At 36.0% G+C, this 22,657-nt stretch overlaps 1 protein-coding gene and 1 long non-coding RNA gene across 3 annotated transcripts in view; one reads left to right on the forward strand and one right to left on the reverse strand.

Moving 5' to 3' along the window:
* The window catches only part of NUP205 (nucleoporin 205), a 102,467-nt gene that overhangs the window by 53,775 nt on the left and 26,035 nt on the right, over positions 1-22,657 (forward strand). For both annotated transcript variants that reach the window (XM_069087293.1, XM_069087295.1), the window contains exons 28-33: positions 302-493; positions 875-1,157; positions 1,247-1,345; positions 13,914-14,062; positions 14,881-15,072; positions 15,872-15,993. In XM_069087293.1, the coding sequence (XP_068943394.1) occupies positions 302-493; positions 875-1,157; positions 1,247-1,345; positions 13,914-14,062; positions 14,881-15,072; positions 15,872-15,993 (1,037 nt within the window). The remainder of the gene's footprint in view (positions 1-301; positions 494-874; positions 1,158-1,246; positions 1,346-13,913; positions 14,063-14,880; positions 15,073-15,871; positions 15,994-22,657) is intronic.
* LOC138160634 (uncharacterized) overlaps positions 19,580-22,657 on the reverse strand; it is a 34,958-nt gene continuing 31,880 nt past the window's right edge. Inside the window, exon 3 of the long non-coding RNA XR_011168178.1 lies at positions 19,580-21,165. This is a non-coding gene — a long non-coding RNA (uncharacterized lncRNA). The remainder of the gene's footprint in view (positions 21,166-22,657) is intronic.

A 22,657-nucleotide genomic window follows, 5' to 3' on the forward strand; every position in this document is an offset into this window, starting at 1 on the left:
CCTAGGAAACAAGTATTTCTTACAGTATTACAGTCTGACTTAGTCTCCTTTTTAAAAAATAATCATTGGAGCTAGACAGGTGGCAGTAGAAGGGAGACCACTGAGATAGTAATGGCCTTACTTTCTTCTGTATAACTAGCTTAATCAATCTTGACACTCCAGTGGATCCTAGGGCCTACTTGGTTTGACCATGTTTGCTTATGTACCACAATTCCTTGAGTTTCAAATTTTCTCTCCCTCCCCTCCCACATGGCGGCATACAATCAAGTATATGACTTCTTTTCAATTTCTGGATCTTTAGGAAATCAGCACTATTCTACAATATGTTGTGAGCAGAAATAAATTGTTACAGTGTCTTCATGCAAAACGGCATGCTCTGGAGTCATGGAGGCAGCTGGTGGAAATTATTTTGACTGCTTGTCCTCAGGACCTCATACAGGCAGAGGATAGGCAACTGATTATTCGTGACCTCCTACAAGATGTACATGATAAGGTAATGCATCTCCTAAATCACTAAAGCCCTTAATGTTTTTTCAGGTATTAATAAAGCTTGGTAATAAATAGATGCTTTTAAATTTATTTTATCATAGGGTATCAATATTTTATCACATTAATTATTAAAGCACTTTTCTTTGTGAGATCAAATAGAACAGATTGTGCTGGTCTGGACTCTTAGTTCGTTATATTAAAATCTATCTCCAGGTTACTTCCCCCCTACTCTCCTCCCCCCTTTAAATTATATGGTTTTATCTTTTTACTTTTGTAATAGCTGAAAAGATCATAGGACCAGGTCACGGCTAATGCATAAAGATACTCTGATTACAGCTAAAAGTATGAGCCTCATCTTTTGTTTTTTCTTCTTTTCCTCTTTAAGATACTGGATGATGATGCAGCCCAGGAGTTAATGCCAGTTGTGGCAGGGGCTGTATTTACCCTGACCGCTCATTTGAGCCAGTCTGTGCGGACAGAGCAAAAGCAGCCGCAGCCACCCCCTCTCACTGCTACAGGGCCTGGAGAATCCCAGTTTGTTTTGATGCTTGATAGTTCTTTTACCTCGCCACCTGCACTAGACTGCATGACTATGGGGTTTGCTTCTATTGGAGATTCCTCACTTCACATCATATTGAAGAAACTCTTAGACTTCATTTTGAAAACAGGTTCTTATGAATTTTTACATACAATTTTTGTATGTCAGCTTGCATCTCTGGTATATTTAATAGGCTTAAACTTTGCTTTTTCTCACCAGGTGGTGGGTTCCAACGAGTGAGGACACACCTGTATGGCTCTTTGCTTTATTATTTACAGATGGCCCAGAGGCCAGATGAACCAGACACTTTAGAAGCAGGTAAAATAATTTGGATTCCTGATTTTGTTTTTCTTTTTAAGAACAATAATTTCTTAACTGTATCTTTAATTATATTAGTGGAGCATTTAGTACAAATTTCATGTGATGTCATTATTATTTGTAGAAAGGTACTGTAATAAAGTGGAAAGGGTACTCACTTAGATTGGGACTTGTGTTCTAATTCTGATCCTGCCACTTGTGCTCTATGTGACTTTAGGCAAGGAATTTAATATCTCTGGCCCTCTCTTTCTTCATCTGTAAAATAAAGGGGTTAGACTAGATAGCCTTTCTAGCCCTGATTCATAAGAATCCTAACTGGGAATCTCTGATCTCTAAAAATATATTAAAACTTAACAAAGCAAATTTGGCTGTTTATAGTAACATCATAATGAATAGTAATTAACTAAGGGCCAGAAGCACCATGCTATTTTTTTCTTTTTTTTTGTCTTTATTAATTTGTTTACTTTTAGTTTACAAGATTCATTACCACAATTCCTTGAGTTTCAAATTTTCTCTCCCTCCCCCTACCCCCTCCCACATGGCGGCATACAATCAAGTATAGTATCTGCAAATACTTTCACATTAGGCATTAGTCCAGTTATAAAGAAGGATTTTAACAGATGGGATGAAGAATGGGAAAGAGGAAACAAAACCAAACAAGAAAACAGAAAAGGACAGGTAGTTTGCTTCAGTATGGGTTCAATCTCAGTTCTTTCTCTGGATGTAAACATCTCTCTCCATCATGAGTCTTTTTGGGTTGACTTATGACTCTGGATTGCTGAGAAGAGCCCAGTTTATCAAAGTTGGTCGTCACACATATGTTGTGTCTGTAATTGTGTACAAATTCCTCCTGGCTCTACTCTTCTCACTCAGCATCAGTTCGTATTAGCCTCTCCCAGTAAATATGAAGTCCATCTACTCCTCGTTTCTTATTGCACAATAGTATTCTATAACATGCATATACCACAACTTGTTCAGCCATTCCCCAATTGATGGGCACCTCCTTAATTTCCGATTCTTTGCTACCACAAAAAGAGCTGCTGTAAATATTTTTTATAGCCCTTTGGGCATAATTCCAGATTGCTCTCCAGAATGGTTGGATCAGTTCACAACTCCACCAGCAATGCATTAGTGTTCCAATTTGCTCACATCCTCTCCAGCATTTGTCATTTTCCTGTTTTGTCATCTTAGCCAATCTGACTGGTGAGATTTGGTACCTCAGAGTTGTTTTGATTTGCATTTCTCTAATAAATAGTTATTTAGAGCATTTTTTCATATGCTTATAAATATCTTTAATTCTTCTATAAACTGCCTGTTCATATCCTTTGACCATTTATCAATTGGGGAATGACTTGTATTCTTATAGATTTGACTCAATTCTCTGTATATTTTAGAAATGAGTCCTTTATCAGTGACATAGGTTGTAAAAATTCTTTCCCAATTTTCTGCATCCCTCTTAATCCTGGTTACATTGGCTTTGTTTGTACAGAAGCTTTTCAATTTAATGTAATCAGAATTATCCATATTGCATTTTATAATGCCCTCTAATTCTTGTTTGGTTATAAAATCTTCCCCTCTCTACAAATCTGACAGGTAAACTATTCCTTGCTTTCCCAGATTGCTTAGAGTATCAGCCTTTATACCTAGATCATGCACCCATTTAGTCTTGATTTTGGTATAAGTTAGATAATGGTCTATGCCCAGTTTCTGCCACACTATATTCCAGTTTTCCCAGCAGTTTATGTGGGTTTATTTTATATCGTGCAACTTTGCCAAATTTATTTATTGTCTCAAGTAGTTTTTTACTTGATTCTCTAAGATCTCTAAGTATATCATCTTTCTCTGTTTTATCTCTTCCTGATTTAGGTATCAGTACCATATTTGTGTCATAAAAAGAATTTGGTAGGACTCCTTCTTCACTAATTTTCCCAAATACTTTGTAGAGTATTGGAATCAGTTGCTCTTTAAATGTTTGATAGAATTCACTAGTAAATCCATGTGGCCCTGGAGATTTTTTTCCTAGGGAGTTCACTGGTGACTTGTTCTATTTCTTTTTCTGAGTTGGGGTTATTTAAGTAATTTACTTCCTCTTCAATTAATTTAGGCAACCTATATTTTTGTAAATATTCATCCATTTCACTAAGATTGTCAAATTTATGTGCATACAACTGGGCAAAATAATTCCTAATTATTGTTTTAATTTCCTCTTCATTGGTGGTAGGTTCACCCTTTTCATTTTTTGATACTCATAATTTGGTTTTCTTCTTTTTTTTTTATCATATTGACTAAGGGTCTATCAATTTTATTGTTTTTTTCATAAAACCAGCTCTTCGTTTTATTTATTAGTTCAATAGTTTTCTTGATTTCAATTTTATTGATCTCTCCTTTGGTTTTCAGTATTTTTAATTTAGTATTTAATTGGGGATTTTCAATTTGTTTTTTTTTCCTAGCTTTTTCAATTGCATGCCAAATTCATTGAGCTCCCTTTTCTCTAATTTATTCACGTATGCACTCAGGGATATAAAACTTCCCCTAACAACTGCCTTTGCTCCATCCCACAAATTTTGGTATGCTGTCTCATTATTGTCATTCTCTTGAATGAAGTTACTGATCGTTTCTATGATTTCTTGTTTGACCCATTCATTCTTTAGGATTAAATTGTTTAGTTTCCAATTAGTTTTTAGTCTGTCTTTCCATGGCCCTTTATTGCATATGATTTTTATTGTATTGTGATCTGAGAATGGTGCATTTATTATTTCTGCCTTTCTGCACTGAATTGTAAGGTTTTTATGTCTTAGTACATGGTCATTTTTTGTGTATGTGCCATGTACCGCTGAGAAGAAGGTATATTCCTTTTTATCCCCATTTCTCCAGAGATCTATCATACCTACCCTCTCTAAAATTCTGTTCACCTCCTTAACTTCTTTCTTGTTTATTTTGATGTTGGATTTATCAAGCTCAGAGAGGGGGAGATTAAGGTCTCCCACTAGTATGGTTTTGCTATCTATTTCTTCCTCTAATTCCCTTACCTTCTCCTCTAGGAATTTGGATGTTATACCACTTGGTGCATATATGTTAAGTAATGATATTGCTTCATTCTCGATGGTGCCTTTCAGCAGGATATAGTTTTCTTCCTTGTCTCTTTTAATTAGATCAATTTTTGCTTTTGCTTTATCTGAGATAAGGATTGCTACCCCTGCTTTTTTTACTTTAGCTGAGGCATGATATATTTTACTCCAGCCTTTTACCTTTATCCTGTGTGTATCCCTCTGTTTCATATGTGTTTCTTGTAAAAAGCATATTGTAGGATTATGATTTTTAATCCATTCTGCTCTCCGCCTCCCTTTTATGGGAGAGTTAATTCCATTCATTCACGGTTATGATTATTATCTGTTTCTTTCCCTCCATCCTATTCCCTCCCCTGTTAATGCTTATATTTTTTCTCCCCTTCTCCCTCCCCTCCTTAATAGTTTTCCTTTTGACTACCACCTCCCTCAGTATTCCCTTATCAGTCCCCCTCCCTTTTCCTCCTCTTCTCCCTTACTTCTTCCCTCCCTATTAACCACCCCCCTGCTTTCATAGCCCTTTCCCCCTCCTACTGCCTGTAGGATATTTTTATACTTAATGGAGTATGTTATTTCTTCTTTGCACGGAGTGATAGGAACAAATCTTGCGCGAAGCTCCTCTCCCTCCCCTCTTTACCTCTAATATGATATGTTTTGCTTCTCTTCTCCATAGAATCTTATGTTTAACTGGTTGTTATTCCCTCCTTGCACCAGACCCAGTGGGGGAAAAGCTCATATAATACTCATCTCCCTCCCTTCTTTTCCTCTGCTATATTGTTTCTATGCCTCTTTGTGTGGCATAATTTACCTTTTTCCACTTCATTCATTCCTCTTCTTCCATTGCAGTCCCTTTTTGTAGCCCTTAATAAGATTTTTTTCATTCCTCATTTTGTGTAATTTATACTCATACCCTATACTTGTTTATAAACAGTTTGCTCTTATTAAATGACAGGGTGTGTGTGTGTGTGTGTGTGTGTGTGTGTGTTTTCCTTGTTTACTTTTCTATGTCACTCTTGCATCTCTTAATTGGAGGTTGAATTTTCCATTGAGCTCTGGCTTTTTTTATCAGGAAGGTCTGGAAATCTGTTATATCGTTGAATGACCATCTCTTTGCCTGGAAGAATATGCTCAGAATCGCTGGGTAGGTGATCCTTGGTTGTAACCCGAGCTCTTTTGCCTTGTTGAAAATTGAATTCACTGCCTCTGATCTTTCAGTGTAGAGGCTGCCAAATCCTGTGCGATCCTCACTGTGGTTTCTCGATATTTGAATTGTTTCTTTCTGGCCACTTGAAGTATTTTCTCTTTTACCTGGTAGTTCTTGAGTTTGGCCACAACATTTCGAGGACTTTTCAATTTGGGATCTCTTTCAGGAGGTGTCTGATGGATTCTTTCGATTTCTAATTTACCCTCAGGTTCTAGTATCTCATGGCAGTTTTCCTTAATGAGCTCTTGGAGAATGTTGTACAGGCTCATTTTTTCATCATAATTTTCTGGTAGGCCTATGATTCTCAGGTTATCTCTGCTGGATCTGTTTCCCAGGTCAGTTATTTTTCCATTGAGATATCTTACCTCTTTTTCTAATTTTTCATTCTTGTTGTTTTGTTTGACTAATTCTTGATTCCTCATAGAGTTGTTTGAATTTGTTTGATTCTGTTTTTTAGCAAATCATTTTCCTTGGTTAGTTTTTGGAGCTCCTTTTCCATATCATATACTTTTGTTTTTAAGGAGCTGTTTTCATCATTATAATGTTTTTCTAATTTTGCAATTTTGATTTTAAAAGAATTATTCATTTTGTCTTCTATCTCTCTCATTTGGTTTTCAAAGTTCCTTTTGAGCTCATCTAGGAGAGCTTTCTGTGCTTCGGACCTGTTCCCTGTTGATGTTTCAGCTGTGGGTGTAGAGTCCACATTGTCTCTGTCTGAGTTTGGTTCCTCCCTCTGAGGATAGTAGGACTCCAGAGTCTTTGTAGTCTGCTTTCTACCCATTTTGAGGCAGGGCCCTAGCCACACCATTCCTCTAGGGTTCCCAAGCCTTTACTGTTGAGGGTTTTGCCCTGGGGCAGTAGTTACTATATTTTCGGGGTGGGGGGGGCGGTGGAGCAGGCTGGGTTCACTCTGCCATCCTGGTCCTTGGAGGTCCTGATAGGGGCTTTTTTTTTTTTTTTAAAGCAATTGGGGTTAAGTAACTTGCTCAAGTTTACATGGCCAGTTATTTCTGGGTGTGGTGCTAAGTATCTGAGCCCGGATGTGATCCCCAGGTCATCCCGACACTGGAGCCAGTGCTCTTACTCGCTGAGCCACCTGGCTGCCCCTAAGCAATTGGGGTTAAGTAACTTGCTCAAGGTTACTCAGCCAGGTATTTCTGGGTGGGTGCTAAGTGTCTGAGCCCAGATTCGATCCCCAGGTCATCCTGATACTGGAGCTGGCGCCCTTTTTTTTTTTTTTTTATAAGCAATCGGGGTTAAGTAACTTGCTCAAGGTTACATGGCCAGTTATTATTTCTGGGTGTGGTGCTAAGTATCTGAGCCCGGATGTGATCCCCAGGTCATCCCGACACTGGAGCCGGTGTTCTTACTCGCTGAGCCACCTGGCCACCCCTAAGCAATTGGGGTTAAGTAACTTGCTCAAGGTTACACGGCCAGGTGTTTCTGGGTGGGTGCTAAGTGTCTGAGCCCGGGATTCGATCTCCAGGTCTTCTCAACACTGGAGCCGGTGCTCTTACTCGCTGTGCTACCTGGCTGCCCTGATAGGGGCTTTTTAAAAAAAATTTCTGGGCTATGGAGTGGTAGTCCCAGGAGTGCTGGACAGGGGCCCTGCATTTGGTTCTTAGCTTGCTCTTTCCAGTCCCAGCCCTTTGGTGAAAGGCCTGGTAGTGGCACTTGTGGTTGGTGGGACAACTTGCCCCCCTCGTTGGTCAGGCCTCCTCCCAGCCTGCCCTGTGCCGTCGCTTCTTGGCCTGCCCCTGCACACAACAGTGTCGCTTCCTGGCCACACCATGCTATTTATTAAATTGATCAGAAATGGCTTCTGGTCTTTGAATGCTTTTCTTTGCCCTTTTTTAAAAATTTTTATTTTTCTAATGTTTAGATGAGACAGGTTTTATGAAACTTATTTTTTATATAGTGCCTAAGTTATCTTGTGCTATATAAATGTAATATGCCAAACCTTGTGTTTTTTAGCCAAATAATAGATGGGTTCACAGGAAAAGGTTACATTTTAGTTCATTATATTTGTCCTCTTGATATTATAATACTTAAAGATATGTGATTTATTCATGTTTGTACTCTCTCCATCATCTCCATCAGTTGCCATGGCCCCAAACATTGCTTGATGACTATCCTTTGGATTAGTCTTTCTATTTAGCTCATGCTCCAGTGTATTTCTGGGCCTTTGCTCATAATGTTTCCAGCTTTCTAGGCCCAATCAGCTTGTGTTCTAGTAAATGTACACTTGAAAAACCTCAAAGTTAGCTCTGTGCTATGCTAAGGCAATGAAGGCCAGGTAGCAAGCCTGTGCTTGGCTCTGTGTCAAGTGTGGGTGACCCAGAAAAGGTACAGAACAGGATGGAAGTCCCTATCGTAGTCATCTAGTCCAAACACCTTTTACAGAAGAGGAAAGAAAGGGTCAGGGAAGTGGAGGAATTTGCCCCAAATCCTGCAGGTACTTGTAATAGAACTAACTCTAAATCCGTTATTCTTTCCAGTGTACCATACATACTCTAAAGTGACTCTTAAGGTAGTTAAAAAGGGTAGAAATGTTTTGTTTTTTTTGGAGGGGGGAAGGTATGGCAATCGGGGTTAAGTGATTTGCCCAAGGTCACACGGCTAGGTTGTGTGTGTGTGTGTGTGTGTGTGTGTGTGTGTGTGTGTGTCTGAGGCCAGATTTGAACTCATGTCCTCCTGACTTCAGTACCAGTGCTCTGTTCACTGCGCCATCTAGCCACTCCAAGGGTAGAAATGTTGCAGCAGATAGCTAATGCAGTCATCCCTTGACATTCATTGGGGGTTAGGGGTACAGGGCCCCCTTGAATGTGAAAAACCACTAATGACTGTGGGCCCTACCCCAACCTTTATTTTGAATTTGTTTAATACATGAAACAAGTAAAATAACACATTACATCTATAAAAAAGTTGCACTTTTTACATGAGAGAGATTAATATCTCACAAACTATGCAGAGTTTTTATAGCCTCCAGTGTAGCTGCAGCAACTGCTTTCAGATTTCCTTCTCCTAGGAAAAGTGAAGATAACAACTTCATTGTGGGAGAAAAATCACATGACTGGGTTTGACTGATAAAGAGGACTTAGCCCACCATTCTTTAGTACATTGAAACTTTTAACTAAATTTTAATATGTAAAATAAATTTGTGCATGTATACTTATGGTAGTAAATGATAGAATACGTGAATAATGTACACTATTTATGCATTTAAGATTTACTAAATTCTTTTTATTTTTCTTTATATATATGTGCATAATCTGTGATTTTCTGCAGTATGCCTCAAATCTCCAAAAATTCCCCTTTAAAAATCGATGGTTTTAATTATCCAAAACCATGAATGTGAAACTCATGAATGTCAAGGGATGACTGTACTTGCTGATTTCCCATAAGATGATTCAAAGAGCTTCTTGAATATCATTTGTATTTTTCATAGATATATTTCAGCACTTAAAGGATCTGTGATTTTCATTGGTGTGGATTCTTCTTCCATTGATACAGATCCAAACAATCTACACCTTGGTAGATAGTCTTTGAGAGGTGGCAGTCTCCAAAAGATTTATCTCTGAGGCCAGCATGGTCAGGAACCCCTCTGCACTTAATGAGACTAGTGCTTAGGCAGTAGACATAAAAGTCTCTTGCCAGACCTGTTGTTTTCCAGTATGGTAGGGCTTATCAGATCTTTTACTCTGCCTTGGAGAGTCTTTGGCCAGCTCTATCAGGCATCACGAGAAGTGCTTTTTTCCCAGAAGAAATAGTAAAGGCACTATTGCTACTGCCCCACATTTTCCTTTTTATCACTGCTTAACAGAACTAACTTTCTTTGAGGAGAAAAGGATTATCACAGTCATCCATAATGGCAATCTGTTTTTCCTTGACTTCCTGGATTGAGTTGAAATATATTCAGTCACTAGTTTACCACTTGGTATCACCCACCAGCTTGTTATTTAAAGTAAATTTTTAAAATGTCATTCAGTTAAGTTGTAATGACAATGGAAGAACTGTAAAAGAGAAAATTTCTTGTTTCTTGATTTTGAATATTGTATTATTTGGGTAATTCCATCCCTTTTCAGGGTGTTTTTACTTTTCTCTCACCTGAGACTTAATAATTATTTGTGGTTTATTTTTAAAATCTAGTGCCCTTATGATCCAAATATAAATATATATCATAGCCAAATATTTAATTAGTTCTACTTCTCAGAAACAAACATTTTTGTTGTGAAATTAAAGACAAAAACAGAAGTTAAACATAGTACATGGGACAATAATATTGGATTATCTCAGACATGACAGTTTTCATGATCATTCATAGATATTGATCTACAGATTACATATACACCAGTGATTTTTAAAGCTGCCAATTCTGAGACATTGTTTTAGGTCCTGTGCTTAAACTTGTTTTTGTTCTTGTTAATGTCATAGCAAAAAACTTTTCTTCTTAGCATTGAAACTAAAAAATTATTTAATTATATACTTATACCTTGTTCAAGAGACATCTGGTAGTACAGTGGATAGAGTGCTGGGCCTTGAGACAGAAAAGCCTGAGTTCAAATTCAGCCTCAGAGACTTACTAGCTGTAGGACTTTGGGCAAGTCACTTCACCTCTATTGGCCTCAGTTTCCTGAACTGTAAAATGGAGACAATAGCACTTCCCAGGGTTGTTGTGAGGATCAAATGAGAAAATATTTGTTTAAAAAAGCACTTAACACAGTGTCTTGTTCATGTTAGGTGCTATATAAATACTATTCCCTTCCCTTCCTCCTGGTTTGGCATCTTTTTACTTTGTTGTTTTAGTTTATTTTTATAGTGAGTTACATAGAGCAAATGTTAACTTTAATATATGGAAAAATAGAAAGTACTGAATGATAAAGAAGGATTCATAATTAATAAGGAGTTGGGAGTCAAGGTTAGCCCTTCTGACTCTTATCATCATGATCTACTTTGGATTATAGTGCCTAGTACTCTTGAATTCATGATGAGGTTGAGAATTCTGTAATATTTATCTGTTTAATGAACTAATTCCCTTTCTTTAAGTCTTGACACTATGTCACTGATAGTCATATCAATAGACCTTTTTTAATTTCAAAAAAAAAATATGTATGTGTATCTATATATAATTATATTTATATCTATCTCTCTGTCTGTCTATCTATCTATCTATACACATGGCATTGCCTCTACAAATATACATTTCCCTGGCATAGTTTTCATAGACTTCATATACAGAATTTCCTGTTCTCTTCATTTTTTTCTTTTATTCTTTCCTTTGAATCAGTTACCAGTGGAAAAAAATTAGGACAATGTGTGAATTATTAATTGCTACTATGTTTGCATTTCTTTTCATTATTTTATTTAATTTCTTGATAGTGTTCTATGTAAATGGATCTTTGAAACCATTATTCAAAAGTTGCAGTAAGATAAGTAGTTGAATAGAGCACTGGCCCGGGAGTCAGGAAGACCTGAGTTCAAATCCGGCCTTAGACAAATCCGGCCTTAACACAAAAACTAGCCATGTGACCTTGGTTGGGCAAGTCATTTAACCCCAACTGCCCTTCAAAAAGAAAAAATTTTTAAAAAGATAATTAGTTGAAAAAATAACTTTTGAATCAAATATAAATTTATTGTACATTAATTAGTAAAACCAACATAGAAAGTGATTAGAAGACTTTAGTTTTTTCTTCTTACAGCAGAGTAATTATTCTTTGTCCTTTATAGTTATGCTTGCTTCTTTATAATATTTAGTTTTGTTTCATTGTTCTTTTTTAATTCCATTAAAATTGAAGTTTGTCAAATAGAGTAAAACTATGCTGTTTTCAAACATGTTAGTTGAAGCTGTGTTTGTTCTTAATATTTTCCAAGAACTCATCACCCATTCTTTGGTTCATATGTGATTAAAAATGGTATGAAAGTTGTCAACCTTGATGCTTAAATTTTCTATTTATTAAAAGCATTTTTCACACATTAGTTTCTTTTAAAGTCTGTAGTAGTTTCCCAGAGGTATGGTGAAGTGGTGGAACCACTAGATTTACTCTTCTGAGAAAACATTAACCCTGTTTTTGAATGTCAAATGTTTCCATACATATGAATGGCTTTATTTTTTACTTACATTTGACATGAGGAAATCTGTTTTTAAAGGAAATTTAGCAACTAGGTGGTACAGTGGATAGAATGCTAGACCTGGAGTCAGGAAGAGTTATCTTCCTGCTTTCAAATGTGGCATTAGACACTTGCTAGCTGTGTGACCCTGGGCAAGTCACTTACCCCCGTTTGTCTCAGTTTCTTCACCTGTTGCAAAATGAGCTGGAGAAGGAGATGGCAAAATATTCGATTATCTTTGCCGAGAAAACCTCAAATGGGGTCACCAAGAGTTGGGCACAAGTGAAATGAATTAACAGCAGCAACAAGGTAGCAGTGATATGCAAAATAGATTGAAGGATGAAGAAAGATTTATGTAAAGGAAAACAGTTTGAGGCTGTTATAGTGATCTCCATGAATTTGCCTTTTTTTCTTTTCTTAATTTTCCTTTTTATGTTCTGAATTTAATGAACACTAAAAAAGAACATTTCCATATCCATTGTAGGAACAGAAAATAAGATCATATTTGAATTTGAATCTCAATTATGAACAGATTGTCTTTAAAAATATAGTAAATTTAACATGCTACTTTCAAAGCTGCCCATGTCAATTTACCTTTTAAAATCTTGCTGTTTTATAGAATGGGAAGGGTATGATTCATTGTACAAAAACTTTCAGAAAGAAAGTGGTGGTGTAGTAAAGAGATGCATTTGGAATCCGAGGATCTGGCTTTAAATCGTGGTTCTCCCACTCACCACCTTTGTGATCTTGGTTAAGTTACTTCCCCTTTTTGGGTCTCAGGATTTTCATTTGCTGTAAATTTAGGGGATTGGTCTCTTCTAGGTCTGAATCTGTGCTTCTGTTGCCTCTTCGTCTCCTTGTATTGCTCTTAATAGGCATGTTCCCTCAAAAAAATAAGTCTCTAATTTTAGGATGATCAACATTTATGCTTAATGTGATCTTTGAGGCTAACTCCCATTGGTTAGATATGCTTGTTTTCTAGATAACCTCATTAAAAACTTTTGAAAAATCTTTGAGTTTGGGTCTCCAACAGATGATGATTATATTGTAAATTGTGTAAGGTAGTTCCCAATTGACTGTAAAATTGTATTCCAAAGGTTGGTTTTCAGTTTGATTGCTTGGGCCTCAGAATTCATTTTCCTATAGACTCGGTGTTACAAGTAGTGATTAACTTTCTAGGTCAGCCCACACCACCCAATGAGTCTATAATGCATCTGAAATACACTACTAATAATTGTTATCCTTTGTATGTGTTATGCTTACTATATGGGTTTATTTGACTTAGTCCTAGAAGATACCTTAGATTTCATTCAGCCTTCTTCTCATTTTATAGATAAGAAAACTGAGGCCTAGAGAAGTTAAGTGACTTTCCCCAGAATCACATAATAAAAAAATGGAGCCAGGATGCTAAATCCAGTGCATTTTCTAGCACACATCACTGCCGTATAATATTATTTCTGTGGGAAAATGCATTCAGCAACACATCTGTCCCATTGTTTAGAATGGAACCTTCTTTATTGTGCATCAGCTGAAGAGAAGACAGTAGTTTATGCCAGTATAAGAGATATTACATATACAAGTCATTCTTCACATTTTCCAAATTGGGTCACAAAACATAATTTCTAATAACGGAAACTTGATATTCTGGATTCTGACTTTCCTGGTGCATCTTTTTATAATAGCGGGTTTTAATTGGAAATTGTAATCCCTAGGTTATGATACTATCTTTGAACTCTAATGAATCTTAATATTATCTTTGCAATTCTTTTAAACAAAGTTTTAACCAGAAATTAGAAAAATAGATTGTAGTAACTATTTTTACAAATTGCATGTAAGTCAATCTAGACAATTCTGGAGGGTCTCATGAAAAAGAGATTCCACAGGGCTAGACAAGAGAGAGCTGGATATATATGATTGGATGAGAGAGAAAGGATAGTCAGCAACATGACTAGTTATACTGGATTTTTCTAACACATCCTTTAAAAATAACGAATATGCTTTTATTGATTTTATTGTAATCTCAGTGGATGCTTATGGGATATATAGTGTTCTCTGAAGTTAGTTGCTCTAGAATCATTGATTAGGTCTTTAAAATGATGAAAATTTATTTTACATTGCTTTATAGAAAATATATTCATAAAATAACTTTGTCCTTTTAGCAAAAGTTTTTTCTGTTTCTTTGCTTTTTTAGCCAAGAAGACCATGTGGGAACGACTAACAGCACCTGAAGATGCTTTCAGTAAATTGCAGCGAGAAAACATAGCTATCATTGAGAGTTATGGAGCAGCCCTTATGGAAGTAGTCTGTCGAGATGCCTGTGATGGTCATGAGATTGGAAGAGTAAATTAAGCCCTAATTTTTTATCTTAAATAAGAAATTCACTAGCTTAGATATAAATGTAGATCAATTAAAAATTATTGCAGTATGATGAGACTTATTTTCTGGATTATTATAAAGTATATGATTATGTGGCATGATTGGGATGTTAAATTCTGGTTAATAGAGAGTTACTATGTATGTATGTGTGTGTATGCATACATGTGTATATACAATATGTGTGTGTGTATGTGTGTGTGTGTTGCCAGTTTTCAGTTAATTAAAGTATATTTAACCCCAAAACTGTACTGAACAAAATTTATTGTTATCTTTGGTGCAAAATATATTTTTGTCCAGGAGGTATCATTATGAATAGCAGTGATCATTACATTGTAGAAGCATAAAGTTAGTACTTTAATATAGTTTTCTGGTTTCCAGGATGCCTAATGAACTAGTAGAATTTATTTTTATATTCTAGGCTTATTTTTCCCTGAGAGAGAACTTTTTAAAAAATAATTTTAAAACAGAATGTCATATTCTACTGGGATTTGCTTAATACTACCATTTTTGTTGATGGATTGAACATGAATATATAAATTTTCCATAAAATTTCTCATTTTCACACAGCAAATAGTGCTTCTCAAATTTGAAACTTAGGAAGATCCTGAATAATACAAGGAAATAGTCATCAGGCTTTATATTTCTTTTGGAAAAAAAGGAGTACATTTTATTTTCAATAGTAATCTTCTATTATAAACTTCTGGTATGTAAATAGTATTCTTTTTAGTTATATTAAAAAGTTTGTGAATCATCTTTATGGTTTTTATTTATTTTTTCTTTAGATGTTGGCCCTGGCATTGCTTGACCGAATTGTTTCTGTAGATAAACAGCAGCAGTGGCTCTTGTATCTGTCCAACAGTGGTTACTTAAAGGTGCTTGTGGACAGCCTAGTGGAAGATGACCTCACTCTGCAGAGCTTGCTTACTCCCCAACCCCCTCTTTTGAAAGCTCTTTATACTTATGAATCGAAAATGGTGAGTAAGCTCCGACATAGCGCTTAGTTTAATTCAACCAGTAGGACTGATAACTCAGGTACTATATGTCTTAAATGTTATTTTCCATCATATGAGTTATAGATACCACTAAGGAATTTTAAAGTTTGGTGTTATAATATCTCGAGTTGGTAGGGACTTTAGAGATCATTTAGTCCAACTCATCATTTTTCGGGTAAGGAAGCGGAGACTCAAAGTATTTGAGTTGCTCAGGGTCACATGCGTTAAGAAATAGAGCTAAAATTTAAGTGGGATTCCTGGCTCTAAATCCAGTCTTCTTCTTTAATGTGTTTAGTGTGGTTATTTGGTGGAAATTTATTTTCTTGGTATTAAAGGGCAGGGTTGCCATGTTTCCATTATAATTAATTTTGTAATGCCATTGCTAGACTATTGTGAGAACTTTTCTTACATGACCTTGATTCACTGCTTTCATCCTATTGGCTTGGTTCAAATCCCAGATCAAATGCTCATTAACCATATTCTGATTACACACACACAAAAAAGCTCAAAGCATAGAGTGGCAGCATTCGCTATGAGCTAGGCACTCATGGAAAGGTACCAGCTCTTCTTGCTTCCTCTTAGCCACTTTACAATTTTCCATCATGCGGAGTTTTAATTTATGAGAGAATTTGATTTTACGTGAGAAAGTAATCTTGATATGACTTTGACCAGTTCTCGTGATTGAATATAAGCTCCTTTAGCAACTTTCACCACTTTTGTATTTGTTTTCCCTAGCGCCTGTCACCTACTAGGTGCTTAATAAATTTTTCTACCTTGTTAGGCATTCTTGACAAGAGTGGCCAAAATACAACAAGGAGCATTAGAGCTGCTGAAGTCTGGTGTGATTGTGAGACTGGCACAGTGCCAAGTCTATGATATGCGTCCAGAAATAGACCATCAGGGGTAAGTATCAGTACAGCGGGAGCCAGTGGGATTATTCTCTCAGTTTGGGGATATTGTGTCATTTTTCTCTCCCTACTTTTAGGGTAGGAGTTAATGTACCAGTCTAAACTAAATTTTCCTGGCTTGTTGCTAAGATTCTGCTTCAATTGTTGTATTATATAATGATACAATGCATTCTACGCTCAATTTTCAGAAAGATAAGCTCATATTTTAGGTAAATTTTGTTAGTTCTGAACTGTACCAACAGAAGTTCCCAGAGGTCAGATTTGGCCGTATAAAATCCCTTATTCTAGATATTTACAATTCTGTATGTGGCTAGTATTACATTTGTTTAAACCCATTTATTCTTGCATTTTCTCTTGTAATCCTTCATAATCACTAAATTGAATATATAGTGGAGAAGTGATTATGGTTTTGAATTGGTGTTATAACTGTGTTTCATTGTGTTATGGAGATGTCTTTAGGTCATAATTATGAGTAGTAAATGGTGATGTAATGTCTGTTATAATTTTCTATACTTACTAAACTTTGTATTTTAAGAAGAAAATCGAGGAAATGTTTGCTCAACACACTCTTAAAATTTTAATCTGATGGGGCGGCTAGGTGGCGCAGTGAATAGAGCACCAGCCCTGGAGTCAGGAGGACCTTAGTTCAAATCCGGCCTCAGACACTTAACACCGACTAGCTGTGTGACCTTGGGCAAGTCACTTAACTCCAATTGCCCAGCCTTCCCCTCTCCAAAAAAAAAGCAAAATAAAAAAAAAAGAAAGAAAATTTTAACTTGAAATAGTAACTGCATTCTGAGGAGAGGCATGATTGTTGTGCCACAACCTGAGCTGAAGAGAAGAAGAAAGCTTAGTAGTAGAAAGTTAGTAATATTCACTGCTTTTATCCCTGTTTAGTTGCCTTTTTATCATCTTTGTACCATACTCTGCTCAGGTGATCTGTCATTCTCATTAGGAAAAAAAATCCTCAGCATTGTCCTAGGCTATAACTACCGGTATTGAGCCTAACTTTTCTGCTCCAGACTTAAAACTAAAAAGAGAAAGAAAATCTTGCTTGTTCCATATCACCTTTTAAACCTTTTGATACTATTTCTGTCTCCCATTCTTATAATATGTTCTTCATCATAATTTTTTAAAGATAGATTTTTATTGATTTTTTTAATCACCAAAATTTCCTCCAGCATTCCTTCCCTTCATGAAGGGTTATTTTATATAACAATATTTTAAAGAAAAAAAAGAAAAAGAATAGGAAGAAATTGGCAAAATTGGTCAATACATCAAAAAACAAAATCTGTTATATGTGTAATGTACCACACTCATGGACTTCCCACCTCTGTAAAGGAGTGGACTAGAGGTGTCTTCTTATCTTTTCTTTGGGATGATGCTTATTTCTTTGTAATTTTGCAACTTTCACATTGTTTGCTTTCTGGTGGTTCTTTCTGTTAACATTATTGTGGTCATTGTGTATGAGACAGCTAGATGACTCAGTGGATAGAGCACTGAACTTGGAGTCAAGAAGACCTGAGTTCAGATTTGACCTCAGTCACTTACTAGCTGTGTGACCCTGGGCAAGTCACTTAACCTCTGTTTGCCTTCGTGCACTGGAGAAGGAAATGGCAGACTCCTCCAGTAATTGTCAAGAAAACCCCATGGACAGTATTGGCGTGAAGTGTTGGACATGACTGAACAATAGCAACAGTCATTGTATATTTTGTCTTCTTGGTTCTCTTACTTCACTTGCTTCATGTTAATGTTCCCCTGCTTGTCTGCATTCATTATATTAATCATATTTAAGCACTTTAGTACTATTTCTCTTGCCGATCCTTATAAACATGTACTTTGTGGTAGTTTTTTGAAAGCAGTCTTTGTTTCTTTTTTTGTTTGTTTTTTATTGTAAAAATTTATTTATTCATTTTTAACTTGAATACAAAATGAGAAAAGAAAAGGACATTTCATGTATGCAGTAGAATATAGGGGAGGATTCAGTATAAAGCAATAAATTTCCATTTCATAAAAACCTATATAATAAATCCTATGCATTGTTTTCAGAACAACCCAGCTTTTCTGTGCTTCCTCTTGGTAGTAACTTCCTTCTTAGGTTCAAGTCTTTCCATGGCTTTTTAAATCAATCAGCTCATCATTTCTCATGTCACAGCAGTATTTCATCACAATCACATCCTATCTGAGGTACTGTCTGTCTGTGGTTTTCCCAATTTTCTACTTTCTAATCACTTTAGAGAAGGCTACAATTAAACTTAACTACACACACATACAGACGCAGACACACACACACACACTTTTCTAACTTAGTAAAATAAAATAATTTTTTAGTAATTTAATTGGGATGGTATTGAGTAAATAGGTAAAATTGTCATTTTTATTATATTGGCTTTGTTTACCCTTGAACAATAAATATTTCTCTAGTTATTTAAATCTGACTTTATTTGTATAGTGTTTTATATTTATGTTCATGTTGTTCCTGTGTCTTGTTTTGGTAGGTATACTCTCAAGTATTTTATACTACCTAGTTATTTTAAATGGTCTAAACCAATATTGAATAATGGTGACACATAGCATAGTTTCCCAATTTTTCTCTTTTAATTAATTCTTTTGGCTTTAACTTTTTCTGAGGATACAAGTGCTACCCCTGCTTTTTTTTTTTTTTAACAATAAATTCTACTCCAGCCCTTTATTTTAACTTTGTGTTCATCTATTATTTTTATTGTGTTTACTGAAAGCATCATATTGTTGAATTGAGATTGTTAATCCATTTTGCTATCCATTTTATGGGTAATTTTGTCCCATTCACATTCAGAGTTATAATTACTTGTGTATTTTCTTCCATCCTGTTTTTCCTTACTATGCTTCCCATCCTATTTACCCTATGCCTTCTCACTCTCTAATTTACCAGCTTCCTTGCTCTCCTATTCCTTGATCTACCTACCCCTGTAAGAGTCCCTCCTTTATTCTCTCCCTATCTTCTACCTTAATCTATCTTTCTAAGAGTTCCTCCCTTATCCAACCTCCGTCCTCCCAGTTCTTAATCTATATACCTGTCTAAAAGTCACTCTGTTATCCTATCCCCTCAACCTCTTTTTTCTTCTAAATTTAGAAGCCTTTTATACCCTTGTAGATGTATATGTTGTTCCTGCTTTAATTCATTTCTGATGAGAATAAGGTTCCAGCACTACCAGCCCTCCATGATGACTTGCTTCTTCTGTATTCATTCTTCCTTTCATGCCTCATTTGTATGAGATAATCATTCCTTTTTTCTGCACCTACCCAGTTTTCTTTTTAAGAATCACCCCATTATGCATAACCTAGCCCAAGCCTTTCTTTCAAACTACCCAAATAATGACTGTCATAAGAGTAATGATAACATTTTTACTTATAAGAAGTAAACAATTTGACTTTTTTGAGTCCCTTATAATTGGTCTTTAATGTTTACCTTACATTTCTCCTGTTGAATTTTCTCTTCAGTTCTGTTCTTTTTGTCCCAAATACCTGAGAGTTTTTCAATTTGTTGTCTTCATTTTTTTCATTCAGGATACTTAACTTTGCTGGGTAAGTTACCCTTGGTTGTAAACCCAGCTCTTTTGTTCTGTGAAATACAGTATTCCAAAACCTACAGTCCTTTGATGTAGATGCTGCTAGGTCTTGTGTAATCTTTTTTTAATCCTGTATTTAAATTGTTTTTTTTCCTTATTACTTGCAATAGTTTCTCCTTAACCTAGGAGCTTTGAAACTTTATTGGTGGATTTTCTCTATTTCTGATTTTCCTATTTGTTTTAAAATTACAGGGCAATTTTCCTTAATAATTTCTTGTAATAATGTATCAAGATTCTTTTTTTTTTTTTAAATCATAACTTTCAGGTAGTCCAATAATTCTTATGTTGTCTCTCCTGGAACTCTTCTCCAGATCAGTTGGTTTTTTGATGAGATGTTTACATTCTCTTCTATTTTTTAATTCTTTTGATTTTGTTTTGTTATTTCTTGGTGTCTAATAACATCATTAGCCATTTTCAAGGAATTACTTTTCCTCCTTACGTTTTTGATTCTCTTTTTCTAGTTGGTTGACTTTCTTCCCATAATTTTCTTAGATTGCTCTTATTTTTTTCTTCTGATTTTTCCTTCATCTTTCTTATTTGACTTTTAAAGTTCTTCTAAGAACTCCTCTTGGGCTTATGAACATTTGACATTTCTCATTGAAAAAGGAATAGCTTTTTTAGCTGCACTGAATGGCTTCCTCTGAATATGAACCCAGATCTCTTTCTCCATAGTGGCTGTGGTTAGTTTTTTTCTCCTTTGCTTACTCATTTTTATTTTGTTTTGTTTTGGTTTTTTTAGCAGCTTATTATGTCAAGTTCTAGTCCAGAGGTGTGGGGAATGATGTCCTGGGGCCCAACTTGGGGCCACCTTCTGTACCCCTCAGCCACAGCCAGGGCCCCCCCAGGTGCCTTGAAAATGCTCTTGTTGCCTATGGTGCCTCTAGTGGCTGCAAACTTTAACTGTCCTCCCTGCTGTGGAGCTGAAACCGGGGGCTCTGCTCTCCTGCAAGTACCCACAGCCAGCAGGGTCTTTGCCTTTTTGCTCCCGCACTCCCCAGGCATGTACTAGCCTATTCTCCTCAGCTTCAGCTCAGTACTACATCTGCTCTGCACATCTGTGCTTGGCATCCCTTGACAGTGGTCAGCCATGAGACCCTGATACTATCCTTGAAGTGAAAGTTTCTGAGATTATGGCTGTGGCTGCCTCCCAATCTAGCTGCCCCCAGGGCTTTTTGTTTGTTGATTCCATTGGAGTGTTTGTGCTTCACTGTAGCCAGACCTCCATCCCTGGAATAGTCTAGTCTTTCCTGGGGTCCTTTCCACTTGTCTTAGGAGGACAAATGCTTCAAAAATAAACTTTTGTTTATTTCTGCTGCTCTGTGTTCACTTTGAGGTAATGTTCAGTCTTTTGTAGAGGAAATTTGGGGAAGCTTGAAGTTATCTGACCTACTCTGCCATCTTCCCAGAACCCCCAAAGCACACTTTGTTTTTAAATAGTAAGCAACTGGGAAAGAGACAATTTAGTAGAGAATGATAACTTTGTTGAATTATTTGAAAGTTTGTCAGAAGGGAACAGGATTATGCTGCTTCTGCTTGGCTGCAGAGGGCAGAAATAGAATCTGTTGATAAAACAATACAATAAGATTGACTTCAGCATAACTTAAGGAAGAATTTCTTAATAATTAGAGCTGTTCCAAAATAAAATCAGATCCTTTCTGTGGTAGTGAGTTCACTGTCTCTGAACATATACAAGTAGCAGCTGAATGACCACTTCTCTTCAATATTTGTCAAGATTCAGACTTCTAGGGGCTAGAATATTCAGTGAATAGAGCACCAGCCCTGGAGTCAGGAGGACCTGCGTTCAAATCTGGCCTCAGACACTTAACACTTACTAGCCGTGTGACCTTGGCCTGCCTTCTCCCTCCAAAAAAGCAAAAAAAAAAAAGATTCAGACTTCTGCTTGGAAGTTAGACTAAATGACCACCGTTTGTTCTTCCTAAAGCTGAGATTCTGTGACAGTGGAAATATTAGGAGATTTTTAGATTCCATTTCTATCTGAGATAGTATTTTTTCCTAAGCCCTAAGAGCTAATTACTCTTAGTAATTATTTAATGAAGATGGCTAGGTAAATACAACAACAAAATATACATAAATTATATTGGAGGAATGCTTTCTTTTATATCAAAAATATCAAGGTGAAAAGAGACATGTGAGTAAATATTGCAGTTTGTTGGTTTTTTAAATGTTTAAATACTGGGTTTTTTTCTTGGTAGTTCTTTTCCCTATTGCTTCTGTTTAATATATTTAATATATTGCTAATAATTAGAATCCTGTTATTATAGTGAGTCCTTTAAGGTATAGTGTTGGAGAAAACCAACACTTGCCTTAAAGCCTCATGTTATTTCAGGCTTTAACCTATAGTAGAGAAAAAAAAGGGTGGTTTTTTTTTTTATATAAAAACACTCATTATATATCCATATCTCTATTTAAATTGCCAGTTGAGCTGAATACATCCAAAAATATAGAATCAACACCTGTATGGTATTTGAAGTTTTCAGAATACGGTGGAAGATATCACAATTATTGGGCCATTGGAGCATGGCAATCAAAAAAGCCAAATGAAAAAGGGCCCAAGTAGCTCAGAAGTTTTAAACACTAGAAATAGATGAGTTACAGTTTCATTTTCTCTAGGATGTGATAGAAGGGCAAAGACAAAGGCAGGATTAACCCTCACTAAAAAAATGTTCATTTAAAAATCTAATGGGCTAGGAGATTCAAAGATATGTAAAACTGGTATGATTTATTCATTAAATATATTCAATGACTCATTATAAAACTGGCCCCCTGAGCTTGGAAGGTGGCAAAAAGAGACCTTGCTATAGGACTGTCTTACTGGCAAACAATGTTTTTGCTATTCTAGTAACTAAATCTCCTTAAATGATATTCACATCTCACTGAGTAGTAAACTGTTATAATCTGTTAGTGTATTTTTTGGGTCTCTCTTCCAATACAGAGTCCTTGTACAAAACAAAATCTCTTTGTAGTTTTGGTTTTTATTTGCAAGTTATTTGAATTTGTGTAATAATGAGTGAAGTTTGCCAGTTGATTTGG

This window comes from Petaurus breviceps, unplaced genomic scaffold (genome assembly GCF_028583685.1).
Source record: "Petaurus breviceps papuanus isolate PSGF00001 unplaced genomic scaffold, PetGlider_PUasm1.0 181, whole genome shotgun sequence".
In the NCBI taxonomy this organism is placed as follows: domain Eukaryota; kingdom Metazoa; phylum Chordata; class Mammalia; order Diprotodontia; family Petauridae; genus Petaurus; species Petaurus breviceps.